This window comes from Scyliorhinus canicula, chromosome 1 (genome assembly GCF_902713615.1).
Source record: "Scyliorhinus canicula chromosome 1, sScyCan1.1, whole genome shotgun sequence".
NCBI lineage: Eukaryota > Metazoa > Chordata > Chondrichthyes > Carcharhiniformes > Scyliorhinidae > Scyliorhinus > Scyliorhinus canicula.
In genome coordinates, this window is record NC_052146.1 from 125,243,245 (window position 1) to 125,260,446 (window position 17,202).

A 17,202-nucleotide genomic window follows, 5' to 3' on the forward strand; every position below is an offset into this window, starting at 1 on the left:
CCCGGTTCTCCTCTGGAAGCATGTCCTGACACACAAAACGGACCCACTAGATGAGAGGGTACTACTGCTACACACGAACCCACACTACGCCTTCATTGAATACCCCGACGGCCGTCAGGACACCGTTTCCCTCCGGGACCTGGCGCCTGCAGGATCCACCACTACCACCACCACCGCTGAGGTACCCCTCACACTACACCCCACCCAACCCCCCACGGCCTGCGCCCCCACGCCTATAGGTTTCCTGCGCCCCCCTTCGCCCGTCGCACCGGTCAGGAACGGAGCTAGGACCGAAACACCCCGGGAGTCCACCCTCGTATCAACACCGACCGTCACCACCCAGCCACCCGAAGAGGCTGCAAACCTGGTGCTCCGTCGATCCCAAAGGACGACTCGGCCACTGGACCGGATCAACCTGTAGTCCAGTCACCCCCACCGCTCCGCCCATGGCCCCTCCCACTACCGGATGTATAAAGTGCTGGAGCCTTGCGAGCCTGCCCTCAGTTCTTCTGGTCGCAGGCAGGCTCAGTTGTAAGTCTATTAAAACCACAGTTTACTTCCAATCGTGTCTCGAGTGAATTGATGGTCACATCACCTCCCCGCCCCCCCCCTCCCCCCCCCCGGGTACAGGTGCTGCTGGAGGGGGGGGGGGGGTGTGTGTGTGTGTCGAGGCTACCTGCAGGTAAGGGACTTTGTGCAGAGGCAGGTCTCGACCATTCCCATACCTTTTTTAAAATAAATTTAGAGTACCCAATTCATTTTTCCAATTAAGGCCAATTTAACGTGGCCAATCCATCAATCCTGCACATGTTTGGTTTGTGGGGGCGAAACCCACACAAACACGGGAAGAATGTGCAAACTCCACACGGACAGTGACCCAGAGCCGGGATCGAACCAGGGGCCTCGGCGCCGTGAGGCAGCAGGGCTAACCCACTGCGGAACATTCTCATACCTACTGCCCTAGGGGATACAGGACAAGGTAGTGTCGAAAACAGGAGTAGGAGAGTGGAAGATCTCGGAAATTTATAACAAACTCATGGAATGGGAAGCAATCTCAATAGGGGAGGTGAAGTGAAAATGGGAGGTAAAATTGGCAAAGAATTAGAGGGGGGATTGTGGGAGGAGGGCCTGTGGGGAGTTAACGCATCCGCGTCGTGTGCCAGGCTTAGCCTGATGCAGTTCACAGTGGTTAACAAGGCACATATAGGACTTCCGGTGGCGGTGATGCAGAGCTAAGCCGCACGTTCGGCAGCTCCCGCTATCAAAGGACTTTCGGGCCTGTTTTAGGGCCCCAAACGGCGCTGTTTCGACAATTCCCGGTGGGGGAAGGTGTTTGGAGGAACATTCCCCGAAATTTATGGTGCTCACCTGGAGTGGGGCAAAGGAAAAGGCTGCAGCAGCTCCCCAGAAAAAGCGGGGGAAGGAGGACAAAATGGCGGCCAGCGGAGCACCCGAGGATTGGTGGAAGTGGGCGCAGGAGCAGCAAGCTGCTCTTCTGCGCTGTTTTGCGGAGCTGAAGGCAGAATTGCTGGACTCCCTGAATGCGACTATCAACAAGCTGCTTGAGACTCAGACAGCCCAGGGGGCGGCCATTCAGGAGTTGCAGCGGCAGGCCGCTCCAGGGTATGGATCAATGACATGGCCGGGATTCTCAGGCTTGAGAAGATCACGTTCACCCTGAGGGGAGCGATGTTAGGGTTTGCCCGGAGGTGGCAGCCGTTTATCGACTTTTTGGGGGGAAATTAAGCTGTCAGCTGATGTAAAAAGGGGGGGGGGGAGATAAAGGGAAAGAGGGAGGCATGAGGGATTGGGTGAGGTGCGAAATAATTAGTGGGGAAAAGGGACTGGGGAGCTGTGCATGTGCGCCACGTTGGCTCGGTTTGGTTGACGGTCGGGTGAGTGTTATTTGTTCTGTTGTTTGTTCCTCTTGAAAACTGCTTTAAAATTATATATGCCTTAATGAAAATACTTTCGAAAAAAAAACAGTTGTGGGACTGGAAGGTCCCGTTAGCGGTCGATGGCAAGCTGCCTCTGCTGGCATAAAACAAGCCACTGCGGGGTGGGAATACTGTTTCCCCAAGATGCCGTGCTACATATACAATTACTAGGTGTGAGGATGCGGCAGTCACAACCTTAGCCTCCCCCAAACATTTGTGAAATAAAAGTCTATGATAGTCAGAGATTAGCTCATTAATGCCTGAACATTTTAATAATTGGACACAAGGAAGTATTTTCAAAACATATAGCATTAAAAAAAAGCCTTCTACTCATAAAAAAGAAAAAAGTTGGGGAATATTACAGTCTATAATTAAGAGTAATGCTACATCCTTAGCTATTCAATGCATCATTAAACGAGCCAACTCCTGTGTCATTTATTTAATTTACAGAAGTGTTCAAGAATGCCTACAGTCAAAATAATCTTTGTTCAATTCCAGAGTTCATTCGGAATTCTGTTGATCATTTATTCAGCTCTTTCAGACATGCCAATAATTTAAACGAGCAGAGCCCCACAAAACATTTAGTTATAGTGAAATTAATACCTTTATTGTAGCAGTATTTTTTAAATCCCCATCACCGGCCATTCCATCTTTCCCAAGCCTTCCCTCGCATGCTCTTCAATTTTGCTCATATCATCCTCCATTCCACCTATATTGTTCATTTAACCACCCCCACCCCACCCCAATACTACAGCCCAACAAGCCACCTCCCCCATCAATTGATAAAATTAAGAAATTAAATTTATGCTGCACCACGAAGGAAACTATCTAATTTGCACAACCTAATTATGCCAAGACACAGGTCTTTCAACAACATAATGACAGTCACACAGTTACAGAGCAGCAAGCCCATCAAGGAACACAGACTGATAAAATTAACTACGTGACTAGGAACCTCTCCGCACTGATGTTGAAATCCCATCCACGCCCAGTCTGGTCCAGAGTTATATAGATCAATTTTTCCTTCCTACCCACACATTAGCCAAGATGAATAAATTGACATGTTTGAATTGGAGAGTTGGATTACGAAATCTAACTCCCTTGTTCCACAGCAGAATTGTCCACATTTTTCTTCTGCTTCCAAATTGAAAAGTTTGATAATGCAGCAGCAGATGTGCGACAGCAAGGCTGAGAAGCAAGTGAGACGAGCTAAGGCGACAAAGTAGCAGCTATTTCAGTCTAAAGAGAGAATAGTGGGGCGGCACGGTGCTAACCACTGTACCTCACGGCACCGAGGACCCGGGTTCGATCCCGGCCCTGGGTCACTGCCGTGTGGAGTTTGCACATTCTCACCGTGTCTGCGTTTCACACCCACAACCCAAAGATGTGCAGGCATTAATTATCTGGAAGAAGAAACTGAAGGCACTGTTGCTAAGTTTGCAGATGATAAAAAATCTGTAGAGGGACAGGTAGTATTGAGGAAGCAAGGGGGCTGCAGAAGGATTTGGACAGGCTAGGAGAGTGGGCAATGAAGTGGCAGAATGTGAGAAAGTGTGAGGTTATGTAATTTGGAAGGAGGCATTTAGGCATAGACTATTTTTTAAATGAGGAAATGCTTAAGAAATCAGAAGCACAAAGGGACTTGGTAGTCCTTGTTCACAATTCTCTTAAGGCTAACGTGCTGGTTCAGTCTGCAGTTAGGAAGGCAAATGCAATGTTAGTATTCATGTCAGGAGGGCTATAATGCAAAACCAGGGATGTACTTCTGAGGCTGTATAAGGCTCTGGTCAGACCCCATTTGGAATATTGTGAGCAGTTTTGGATCCCGTATTTAAGGAAGGAAGTGCTGGCTTTGGAAAGGGTCTGGAGGAGGTTCACAAGAATGATTCCTGGAATGAAGAACTTGTATGAGAAACAGTTGATGACTCTGGGTCTGTACTCATTGGAGTTTAGAAGGACGAGGGGGTATCTCATTGAAACTTACAGGATACTGCGAGACCTGGACAGAGAGGACATGGAAAGGATGTTTCCACTTGTAGGAAAAACTAGAACCAGAGGACACAATCTCAGACTAAAGGGACAATTCTTTAAAATAGTGATGAGGAGGAATTTCATCAGCCAGAGGGTGGTGAATCTGTGGAATTCTTTGCCGCAGAAGGCTGTGGAGGCCAAATCACTGAGTATCTTTAAGGCAGAGATAGACAGGTTCTTGATTAATAAGGGGATCAGAAGTTATGGGAAGGCGGCAGGAGAATGGGGATGAGAAAATATCAGCCATGATTGAATGGCGGAGCAGACTTGATGGACCGAGTAGCCTAATTCTACTTCTATATCTTATGGCTAGGTGGATTGGCTACACTAAATTGCCCCTTAATTGAAAAAAATAATTGGGTGCTTTAAATTTAAATAAATAAATCGATAAAATAAAGAGAGAATAGTGGAGAATTTCTGACTGCAGTCCATATCCGAGAGCAACGTTTTAAATGATAACTGCTAATTATCAGGAAAGAAAAACATAATTAAGATTATCAGGCTTTGGCAAATCAACTCAATCGATTATGTTCCTGAACGTATGCGCCAACTAATTCTGCACCAGTGAGTATCCCAATGGGCAGCATGGTAGCACAGTGGTTAGCACTGTTGCTTCACAGCACCAGGGTCCCAGATTCGATTCCTGGCTTGAGTCACTGTGTGGAGTCTGCACGTTCTCCCCGTGTCTGCGTGGGCTTCCTCCAGGTGCTCCGGTTTCCTCCCACAAGTCCCGAAAGACGTCTGTTAGGTAAATTGGGTATTCTCAATTCTTCCTCTGTGTACCCGAACAGTCGCCGGGGTGTGGCTACTAGAGGCTATCCACAGTGACTTTGTTGCAGTCTTGGCGGAAGCCTACTTGTGACAATAAAGACTATTATTATTAAAGATCAAATTCTGATAAAGGTGGAGAGGTCGTTCAAACAGCATTACCCACGCTGTACACCATTGTTCAAACTATCGCTCATAAAAGGTATTGTGCAGGAAGATACTGACATTTACTCAAAAGCTGTAAGGTAACCTTTACTGTTGTCAGCTTGATTCCGTCATGGCACACTCAGAATATAATTTAGGTAGCAAGTATTGCATTGCTGCAGCTTCCACATGATCCGATAATTCAGTCTTTCAGGTGAAATGTAAACCTGTGCCCCTATTTATTAGCTGTTCTCTCCACCTGTCCTGCTACCTTCAATGATCTATGCACATATACACCCAGGTCTCTCTGCTCCTGCTCCCCCTTAAAAATTGTGCCTTTTATTTTCTATTGTCTGTATATGTTCTTCCTACCAACTGCCACCTATCTGCCCACTCCACCAACTTGTCTATGTCCTTCTGAAGTTCTACACTGTCCCTCACAGTTTACAAAGCTTCCAAGTTTCGTATCATCCGCAAACTGTGAAATTGCCCCCTGCACACCAAGATCTAGATCATTAATATACATCAGGAAAAGAAAGGGTCCTTATACTGACTCTTGAGGGATCTCCACTACAAACCTTCCTCCAGCTCTGAAAATATACACCAACCATTACTCTGTTTCCAATTACTCAGATAATTTTGTACCACATTCCTATTGTCCCTTTTATTCCACGAGCTATAAAGTCCATTGCGCAGCACATATTGAACATCTTTTGCAAGTCCATGTACATCACATCAATAGCATCAATCTGTTATCCCTTCTTTTAGCCAAGATTTAATATTAAATTTTAAAGGGCCAGAAAGTGCAACATTGCTGACAGGGAAGGTGTTATGTTTTTGGTCCTGGTACCATTCCAGGTCAATCAGTACACGAATAGACAGACTAAGATTGTCACTGTTCTTTATTGCTGTCTCAGTTGAACTAATGAGAAAAACATGGAATCTATAATCCTGCAATGCACTGGTTTGCAAAGTATGGTAAACCAGACAAAACATCGAATACATAACAGAAAGGAAACGGAACATGAAAAAAACAGGGAAGGAAAATATTTTTAAAGGGATGGGATTTTGTAATGAAACTAAGTCCATTTACACAAACTGCATTTGATTTCACTATCTATAGTGTAAAGAAAACTTCTCTTACTATGGTTTCATCAAAATGATTACAAACCAAGATTTTACAAATGGAAGTAAATATCTATGTACTCTAGTTTCAGGAGCTCAAATCCTTTTCTCCTTCTACAATTAAGAAAAGGATCATTCAAAACTCCAAACCACTTCACATTTCATGAACTGATGAGACTTTAATTCTAATTTTTGACAATCTATTTCTGTTACTTCATGGATCATGGGTTACCTTGACTCTCATGCCCATTGTTCAAATGGTTTGAAACAAACTGTAGATATAAATGCTTTCTCCGTTCTATTTCCACTTCTGACACAAAATTCAACCTGAAAGGCAGAAAATAAAACTTAAGACAGCTAATAATCTCAGGCTTCCCGCGTCTCAATTAACTTGCAACATCTCTTTGTTGCATAGGAACAAGACTATGCGGTTCAGAAACATTCGAAACAAATATTCCAGGCAATGTGTGTGCAAGGCATGCTGGAGAAATCATATGTCCTATTGTTATAGCACATCAATGCCTAAAGAGACATCATAAATGCTGAGCTGGCATAATGCAATGCTCCCATCTACAGGCTACACCAAATAATGAAGTTAATAGATTAAGACACAGTAACTAAATCAAACGCAGACTGATGTATAGAAATGGGTAATCAGTACAACAGTAAAATAGTATTTTCTAAGTAAGTAAGCTCCAGACATTGCACTGTGAATGCTCATTAGGAAAAACAATTAATTGAGACCGTGCTGAAAGTTTCTACTGACAACATAACTGTTGTGTCTCTCCAAGATGGACTGGGATCATACATGTGGAAGGTTAGTATGGTAGACAAATTATTTCATGTTATTTGTGGCTTAGATGCAAACTATAGCAATTATGCAACTAGAATATTTTTGCACAGTTCATATGTCACTGCTTACCATGTTCTCTGCCTTCTTTTATACTCTGGTGCTTTTTTGACTGGTGCTTGTTTGGCTGGTGCTTGTTTGGCTGGATTACATTGCTGAATATTTTTCTTTTTTACAGCTTCTACAATTCTCTTCTTGAGCTTGCTGGCATCTTGTTTGCAAGATGGTGAGGTCTTTTCCAGAAAGGAAAAAAAGCAAATTCACATATATTTATGCATAAGTACACAATACTATCTTGTTTCCAGAAGGAGAGCTGTTATCAGTGCCCAACATAAATCCGGAACATGGATGATTCCGCCAACCTACATTTGAAAAGGAAAAGGGAATTGGGGGGGGGGGGGGGGGGGGGGGGGGAGAGGAGAGATGGACTGCCCTAGACCTGAAGGCAGCATCTGACGGAGTGTGGCATTATGGAGTCCGAGCAAAACTGGAGTCAATGGAAATGGGGAAACCCCCCCGCTGCATCTATGATCTGCTTTCTATCATAAGATCGAAAGTGGGATGTTTACTGCTGACAGTGGTCAGTAGCATATGCGACTCCTCAGAAACTTAAGCAGTTCATGTCCAAATGCAGCAATACCGAATGATATCCAGGCTTGGGCTGACAAGTGACAAATAACATTTGTGCCACATAAGTGCCAGACAATGGCCATCCCCAATAAGAGGGGATCTAACCATCATCCCTTGACATTCAATAGTATTATCATCGCTGAAGCCCCCATTATCAACATCCTGGGGGGTTACTGTTGACCATAAACGGAACTGAACTACCATATAAATACTGTGGCTACCAAAGCAGACCAGGGGCTAGGAATCCTGTGGAGTAACTCATTTCCTGACTCCCCAAAGCCTACTAACCACCTAAAAGTCACAAGTCAGGAGTGTGATGGAGTACTCCCCACTTGCCTGGATGAGAGACACTCCAACAACACTCAAGAAACTCACCATCATCCAGGACCAAGCAACCCACTTAATTGCTATCCCTTCCACAAGCATTCACTCCCTCCACCACAGACGAACAGTGGCAGCAATGTATCCCTTCTACAAGATGCACTGCAGGAACTCACCAGGTAGCACCTTCCAAACTGGCAACCACTACAACAAAGAAGGGCAAGAGTAGTAGATATCTGGGAACACCACTACCGGGAGGTTCCCCTCTGAGACACTCACCATCCTGACTTGGAAATATACCATTGTTCCTTCACTGTAGCTGCGTCAAAATCCTGGAATTCCCTCTCTCACAGCACTGTATCTGTACCTATACCTCAAGGACTGCAGCAATTCAAGGAGGCAGCTGATCACCACCTACTGAAGGTCAACTGGGGATGTGCAATAAATGCTGGCCTGTAACTGTAACTGTAAATTAATTTTTTAAAGTGGAAAAAGTTTTCAAAATATATTTTAATCGCCGCATTATAATAAGGACATAGATCAGCTAGCAGCGCAGATGGATAGGTGGCAGCTGCAGTGCAGTAAAGAAAAATGTAAAATAATACATTTAGAGACAGGTAGCAGAACTGTGTACAGTAATTTCACCCCATTATCGAAACAAGCCAACGGAAAAGCCACGGTGCAGCTTTACTAGGGCTGAAGTTATTTCAGGGGGAAAGAAAACATTTGTTTGAATTTTGTGCCAAGCATAACGGTGAGAAAAACGGTACTGACCAAGGTCACAAAGTCAATTGAACAGCAAATTCTGGTGCCTGCCCACACAGGCAAATGCGCAAATCAGCAAGTTGCTGTCAGATACCCCACTCCTCTTTTGCAGTCCACGCCGTTAGACTCGGCACTGAAATTACTGCAAAGGTATACACTTTGGGTATTTGCTCACTAGTTCTGCACTAAAATAATTGGCTGAAAAGATTAGGGCAAGTACATCAAGAGTGACAGCAAGTATATAACATTTAAAAAATATATATTTTTACTCTCCTTTTTCACATGTTCTCCCAAATTTACAATCACCAACAATAAATAATAATCGGTAACGAATGCAATGTCAATCCCCACATCAATAACAACAATCCCATCCTCCCACCAAACCCCCAAACAGCATCCTGCATGTTAACATAAACAAATAACTAAAAGGAATCAGGTATCACCGCCAGTCACCATTAACACAGTCAGTCAGTCCCCCTCCCCCCAAACCTTCCAACCTCCTCATCCTAATGTTCGATGTAATCCAATTCTCTAAAGCAGTGTTCTTCAAACTTGAAGGACCCAACCCGGCCAACCCTCGCAACCCACGCCGGCCGACCCATGCCGGCCGACCTTCGCGACCCACCATTTTCTCTTACTGTTAATGCGAGAGGCGAGCCTGCTTGGTCCTCACGATCTCACTCCAATCAGGTTCACAGGAAGAGAGGGCTATGCGCATATCGGGTGAAGGATTCAGCCGGTTCCTTTGTGGCGTCTTCATCTTTGTGAGGACGGAAAATCCAACCTCGCACACGTAGGTCGTTGTGAAGGGCAAGAGCAACAAAATTCTTGTTTTACTCAGCTCCGGATACTCTTCAGATATGTTACTCTTGAATGATGACAGCCTCATTGACTTGTGCCGTGTTTTTAATATGCTGTCACAGCTGAGATGCACAAGCTCAATTTCTTCTTTTGGAGTCAGCTGCAAGTTAAGAACTGATTCTGGGGTCTCAAACTCAAAGGGATTTTTCACCCACCTCCTGTCTCTCAGAATCTTAAACTTCTCCTCTGAAAAGTAGCGACCAAAATTGTTGATCAGGGCAGCCAGATGCAACTCAATAAGGCTTGCCAATCCATTCACAGTTTCCTTACTAATGCTGTTTTCTTCAATGTGTCGTAGCAGTGTGAGAAACATGTAGTAGTTTTGGCTTCACACTCGCAATTGCCAAACTTTCAATATCTTTTGGAAAGCTTTGATTTCTTCAGAGTGCCGAAAGCAATCATCATCCTTCCCTTGCAATTTGAGGTTCAGTTCATTTAGAATTGAAAAGATGTCTGCAAGGTATGACATCGCTAGCATCCAAGTTTCATCAGCAAACGAATCAGCAGAGGGTACAATTTCTCGAGGAGGAAAGAATGGATTTTGTACCTCAGTTCGTAAACTCTGAGTAGCACCCGACCCTTTGACAGCCAACTTACTTCTGTGTGGAACAATAAAAGTGTGTGCTCAGCCCCCATATCGGAACACAGTGTCAAAAAGTCTGGTATTGAGCGGGCTGCGTTTAATGAAATTCACAACTTTCACTATTCCTTTCAACACCACTTCAAGATTGGATGGAATTCCTTTCGATGCCAGTACCTCACGGTGAATAAAACAATGATTCCAAACAATGTCCTGACCAGCTACCTCCTTAATCCTTACTATAACTCCGCTGTTTTTCCCAGTCATGTTGGCTGCTCCATCACTTGTGATTCCTCTGCAATTACCCCAGTCGAGCCCGCACTTTCCAACCACAAAACTATCCAAAACTTCAAAAATTTCTGTGCCAGTCGTGTGGGTTGCTAAAGTTAGGTAGCACAGCAAATCTTCAACAAATTTATTGTGCCAAACATACCTAACGTATACTAGCAAGGTTGCACAATCTGAAATGTCTGTACTTTCATCCAGTTGTATTGAGAATGCCTGCGCTGATTTTAAACGAGAAATAAGCTGGACTTCTAAATTCTCAGCAATATCACAAATTTGGCGAGCCACTGTGCTACCACTCAGTGGGATGCATTTCACTTTTTCAACAAACCTCTCACCTATGACCGTACGAACGATATCTAATGCTGCAGGGAGAATTAATCTCTCTGCTATAGTGTGGGACATTTTCTCTTTAGCTACATGGTAAGCTATCATGTAAGAGGCTAATTGTACTTTGTCGTTCAATGTAACATTTCTGTTGAGGACTTCAGCTGAGGATTTAAGTTCTCGCTGCATCCTTAGAAGAAAATCAAGAGGTTTGTCCTCGAACTCGCCATGCTTAGTCTTCAAATGCCTTTGAAGTTTTGAGGGTTTTAAACTTTCATTTGCCAGCATGTAACGCACATGGGCCTTGCAGCCTGATTTGCATTGGCACAATTAATAAATCCATACCTTAAAAAATCGTCTTCAACTGCTTTGTGCCCGATTTCAGTTTCTTCTTAGTGGGCTGTTCACCAGAGGCCCTGGAGATCACACAGGCCCTGCTTTGGCCTGGTGTGGACCGTCCTGAACAGCTCACACCAACACTGCTTTGTCCTGGTGTGGACCGTCCTGAACAGCTCACACCAACACTGCTTTGTCCTGCTGTGGATTCTCCTGAGCCACTCTCCAGCAGGTTTAGTTGTGAGATCCTGGCCTGTTTGTGTCTCTGGTCCTCTCTTCCATATAACAAAATGATCCATTTTAAATTTTACTGTCCTGTTGCTTGTTTGCTGCTAACAAAATGGAGGAATCTCAATCGCACCCAAAGCACGTGACGTCGACGCTCGGGGGGCGTGACCAGCCCTCTGCCTCCCTTTAGGCAGGAAGATTAGATAGATGAGGTAAAAAAAAATCTACTGTGTCTCTGCAGCAGCCGGCTTATAATAACACCAGCTGCAAGCAGCCTTCAAAATGGTCGCGAACATATAAAAAAATAAATTAAAACATTTTTTTTTTTACATTTTTTAAATTAAAAATTTTTTTTTTTTTTTTCTTTTTTTAAATCGGCCGCATTGTACATGCGCGCCCGATCATTGGTGCACATGCGCAATGAGGCCGATTTTTAAAAAATATGTTTGTGGCATTTTGAAGGCCGCTTGCAGCTGGCGTTATTAAAAGCCGGCTGTTGCAGCTGATTCACGCGATCGGGAGCCCCGCGAAGGACGGCTCCGCGACTCTCCGACAGCCGCCCGCGACCCACCCGCGCCCCCGAATTTGAAGAACACTGCTCTAAAGTGCATAATGAATAACGCCCATGAATTGTCAACCCCAAATCCTTCCCCTCAGTTCAAATTTGACCTTCTCAGGAGTTAAGAATTCCAGCAGGACCCCCTGCCAAGCCAAGGCATGGGGTGGAGAGGTTGATCTCCACCCCAACAGGATCTGCCTTCGGGCGATCAACGAGGCGAAGGCTGCAACATCTGCCTCCGCACCAGTTTCTAACCCCGGCTGATTCGACCCAGAATATGGCCTCCCGAGGGCCCAGGTCCAGTTTCAGATGCACCATTTTAGAGATTACCCTAAAACCCTCCTTCCAGTAATCCTCCTGTTTTGGACAAGATTAAAACATATGAGTGTGGTTTGCGGAGGACCACCCCGCAACGCTCACACACATCTTCTACCCCCTCAAAGAGCCGGCTCATCCTCGTCCTTGTGAGGTGCACTCTACATACCACCTTCAGCTGTATCAGCCCCGACCTTGCGCACAAAGTGGAGGCGTTCACCCTCCAGAGCACCTCACACTAGAACCTCTCCTCCATACCCTCGCCCAACTCTTCCTTCCACTTTGTCTTGATCCCATACAGCAGTGCCTTCTCCTCTTGCAAAATAGCCCCGCAAACTGCCGATATTACCCCCTTCTCCAGTCCCCCTGTCATCAGCACCTCCTCCCCCAACCCGAAGTGCTAGCGAAACTGCCTCCAATTTCTCAACAAAGCTATTACTACCGGATTCCCTGAGTTTTTCCCCAGGGCCGTCGGGGGTGGCGCTGCTGCTGGTGCCTTCAATCCCAACCCACTACGCAAATTCTCCTCCATTCTGACCCAGAGTGTGAACCCTTTTGACCCAACTCTGTACCTTCTCCACATTTGCCGCCCAGTAATAATACATCAGGTTCAGAAGATCCAAACCCACTGCCTGCCTTCCTCTCTGTAGTAGAACCTTTCTAATTCCGGCCATATGAACGAGGTAATCATTCCTTTAATCTCTCTAAAACATGCCTTTGGCAGGAAAATCGGCAGACATTGGAAAATAAATAGAAATCGCGGCAATACGTACATTTTAACCGCCTGTACCTGATCCGCCAGTGACAGAGGGAGATCATCCCACCTTGCCAATGAACTTTCACCCTCCCCACCAAACTAGAAATGTTGTACCTACGGAGCCCCCCACCCCACCCCCTTACCAGTCCCGAGCAACCTGCACCCCAGGTATCTAAAGTGAGTTCTTGCCCTATGGAATGGCAGCCCCCCCCTCCCCCCCCTCTCCCCCTTCCCTCCCCCCCTTCCCTCCCCCCTCCCCTCCCCCCTCCCCTCCCCCCTCCCCCCCTTCCCCTCCCCCCCTCTCCCCCTTCCCTCCCCCCCTTCCCTCCCCCCTTCCCTCCCCCCTCCTTCCCCCCCCCTCCCCCCTCCTTCCCCCCCTCCCCCTCCCCCCTCTCCCCCTCCCCCCTCCTTTCCCCCTCCCCTCCCCTCCCACCTCCTTTCCCCCTCCCCTCCCCTCCCCCCTCTCCTCCCCCCCTCCCCTTTCCCCCCCCCTCCCCTTTCCCCCCCCCTCTCCCTCCTCCCCTCTCCCCCCCCTCCTCCCCCCCTCCTCCCCCCCTCCTCCCCTCTCCCCCCCCCTCCTCCCCCCCTCCTCCCCCCCTCCTCCCCCCCCTCCTCCCCCCCTCCCCTTCCCCCCCCTCCCCCCCTCCCCTTCCCCCCCTCCCCTCCCCCCTCCCCTCCCCTCCCCCCTCCCCCCCCCTTCCCCTCCCCCCTCCCCCCCCTTCCCCTCCCCCCTCCCCCCCCCTTCCCCTCCCCCCCCTTCCCCCCCCCTCCCCCCCCCTTCCCCCCCTCTCCCCCCCTCCCCTTCCCCCCCCTCCTCCCCCTCCCCCCCCCTTCCCCTCCCCCTTCCCCCCCCTCTCCCCCCCTCCCCTTCCCCCCCCTCCTCCCCCTCCTCCCCCTCCCCCCCCCCTTCCCCTCCCCCCCCCTTCCCCCCCCCCTCCCCCCCCTTCCCCCCCTCTCCCCCCCTCCCCTTCCCCCCCCTCCTCCCCCTCCCCCTCCCCCCCCTCCCCCCCCTTCCCCCCCCTCCTCCCCTCCCCTTCCCCCCCTCCCTCCCTCTCCCCCCCCTCCTCTCCCCCCCTCCCCTCCCCCCCCTCCCCCTTCCCCCCCTCCCCCCCTCCCCTCCCCCCTTCCCCTCCCCCCTCCCCCCCTTCCCCTCCCCCCCTCCCCTTCCCCCCTTCCCCTCCCCCCCCTCCCCCCTTCCTCTCCCCCCCCTCCCTCCCCCCCCCTCCCCTCCCCCCCCTCCCCTCCCTCCCCCCTCCCTCCTCCCTCCCCCCTTCCCCCTCCCCCCCTCCCCCTCTCCCCCCCCTCCCAAGTTTTTGGTAACACCCCTTTCCCTATCACCTCCTCAAACATCCCCATCATCAGCTTATCTTAGAATTTCTTATAATATTCCATCCGGCCCTGCCACCTTCCCCGACTGCATCTCCCAATCACATCTTTTACCTTCTGCTTCACTATTGTCCCTTCTAATGTAGCAATGTCTCCCTCCCTTAACCTCAGGTACTCCAGCCCATCTAGAAATTCCTGCATCTCCCAGCCTCCCTTAGGTGGCTCTGACCTGTACAACCTCTCATAGAATTCCTTCAAGACCTTGCTAATGTGATCTGGAGCTACCACCAACATCCCTGCCCAGTCCCGATCCTGGACAATTTCCCTTGCCGCAGCCTCCCTCCGGAGCTGGCCCGCCTTCTCTCCATGCTCATAAACTGCACCCCTTGCTCGCCTCAATTGGCATACCACGAATATTACATTACGATAAATACCGAATCAGGGCAGCACAGTGGCACAGTGGTTAGCATGGACCGGGGTTCGATCCCAGTCCCGGGTCACTGTCCATGTGGGGTTTGCACATTCTCTCCATATCTGTGTGGGTCTCACCCCCACAACCCAAAAGAGGTGCAGGGTAGGTGAATTGGCCATACTAAATTGCCCCTTAATTGGAAAATAAAATTGGGTACACTAAATTTAAATAAAAAGATAAACACTGAACAACCTCTTATCATTGAAAATTTACTTTCACAAACATGAAACCTTAGTTCCTCTGAAGAAAATTAACATTGGAGATTTTAAAACCTTTTCTGTGGATCCTCTCAGCCTCAATTCCACCTATATTTCTTAACAATTGTTTTGCTTTCTGTGCATCAGTTAAATCTAATTTACATTTCCTGTTTCATACTTGCTGGTTTGGACTCTGCGTAGCTCAAATGAGCATTCTTGAGTAGGATTGGTTGAAGTGTCATGATGCTCCTTGCTCTAGTCAAAGACATTTCACTGGCACAGATGCCAGATTAGAGCAACTCTTGTGTTCAAAAAACATCCGAATCCTAGTGGCAGCTGCCAGCAAGATGAATGGCAAACAATATTCCTTTGCCGCTGTCCAAAGAATCCTGGACATTAGAATGTGTATGAGAGCAAGGGTGCGCGTGGGATTCAAATACTTGGGTCAAGTGGAAAAAAATGCCAGCAATCTTAATAAGCCAGGTTGACTGCTCTGCAACATTTCTAAGATTTAATAAACATCCATTAACAATATAAATGACTTGAAATTGTATTTAACATATTAAGATGGACTACCTTAGTTTAGGATCCAATTAATATGGACCTAAAGCATAAAACCAATCAAGACAAATTCATTCATCATGTTTATTTAAGCCAGCGACTGACTGTGTGTTCTAACAGAACCACGTTTATACAGTGCCAGTTTAATATTCTCAGGCTGCAGACTGACACACATGATTAATGGCATCTACAAATTCCTTAATTTATTTCAGCTGTGCTACACAAACTTCCTGAATAACTCATGGGAAATCTGCACAGAAAGCATAAAAAAGCATTTGTGGCTAGCTTACCTTTTGTTTCTTTGCCTTATGTTCAGTCTGTACAGGAGAGCGGAAGTTTTTTTTAACCTCAGCATCACTGGCTTTTTCTTCAATAAATGATACCACTCTTTCAGAAGTCATTTGCTCCCAGAATTTTAATTTACGATCTTTGAGCGAGTCTGGTGAGCAGGTCGCTGGATTAGCTGCGAGGGTCTCACTCGGTTTTCTGGAATCTGCTTCACTGCTGCTTCCTGCATGGCTCCTTTCATCAACTGCTTCACCTGCACAAACTGGTGGTAGGCCGAGCAAAGCAACTTCCTCAGCTGATAGATAATACGGCCGATTTGATTCTTTTATGTCGCCACCTTCATGAAGAGAATTGGGATTATGCTGTACAGAATTGAGGCTTTGATTAACTTCTTGCTCCACCTTCAGCACAGTGACATCCGTTGAGACATCACACAAATTGCTTGCCGGAGCATCAATAACAAGGTAGTTCCCAGGCAAATTTGATGCATTTGGGGGAGACAAACACAGCTGACTGTCACTGACATATTTACACTCACAGACTGTCTCATCTATTATTCTACTTATGTCACCACATTTGAGTACAAGTGAAATAGTGTTATCGAAATGGTCATCATTGGATTCCTGACGAATCACGCCTATTTCCTCAGATGCAAGGTTTAATGGACCCACAGCGTCAACTTCCGTTTCCTCCACTTCCAATAGTATGTCATCAAGATCGTCAATGTCATTTAATGCAGTCTTCATCTTCGAATGAAAAAGCGATGCCTCCTTTAAAGGAGTGGATCTTTTAATTGTGGTTAGTTCTTTAAACTGATCAAACTGCACATCTGCTGGTGAATTGGCAGGTGGGCTGAAACATCCTGTATGTGCGCACACCAGCGTATCTGCACCTTCTCGTATCAAGCTATTTGACTGGAAGTGTACATGAGAGGTAATGGGTGAACGTTGTCTCCGGAATTGAGAACTAAGCAACTCATTTGCAAGAGCACAATCAATTTTCATTGTCTGAACATCCATATTGCCTTCAATCTTCAACTTTAGTTTGCAAAAGACAGAGTTAATCTTCATCCATTATTTCCTTTGTGATGGATTTGGTTCCTGTCCCTAAAAAACAAATCTTGTTGGTAAATGTACCAAAATTTTGCCTAGAAAATGTGATAGGTAAGGCATTTAAAAAAAAAATGAAAACAGGACATCTTTAGTTGCTAACTTAAAATAATCAGTTGAAGTTACTGAGCTTGGAAAGGGACAAGTATTGGATTAATGCTTGCAGTGTTGTCATAACAACAATGCAGTTACAAAGCACATTTAACACAGTAAAATTCCCTAAGGCAATTCAGAGGAACACCATTAAATAAAATCTGACACAGAGCTCAAAAGGGGATGAGAGAGGCAAGTTTTGGTTCTGAGGAATGTCTTAAAGCATGAAGAAAAGTAGAGAGGGAATTCCAGAGCTTGGCACCTGAAAGCAGGACAAAGGGGAGCTGATCTCGCAGAGCAAACACCTGTATGCTGCCATACCACCATGAAGACCAGC

General features: G+C 46.9%; 1 protein-coding gene across 1 annotated transcript in view; it reads right to left on the reverse strand.

Moving 5' to 3' along the window:
* LOC119967195 (S100P-binding protein-like) overlaps positions 1-16,409 on the reverse strand; it is a 28,834-nt gene extending 12,425 nt beyond the window's left edge. The window contains exons 1-3 of the mRNA XM_038799391.1: positions 15,666-16,409; positions 6,928-7,088; positions 6,238-6,332 (exon numbers count right to left, since the gene is read on the reverse strand). Coding sequence (XP_038655319.1) covers positions 6,238-6,332; positions 6,928-7,088; positions 15,666-16,409 — 1,000 coding nt within the window. The remainder of the gene's footprint in view (positions 1-6,237; positions 6,333-6,927; positions 7,089-15,665) is intronic.
* Positions 16,410-17,202: the final 793 nt, after the last annotated feature.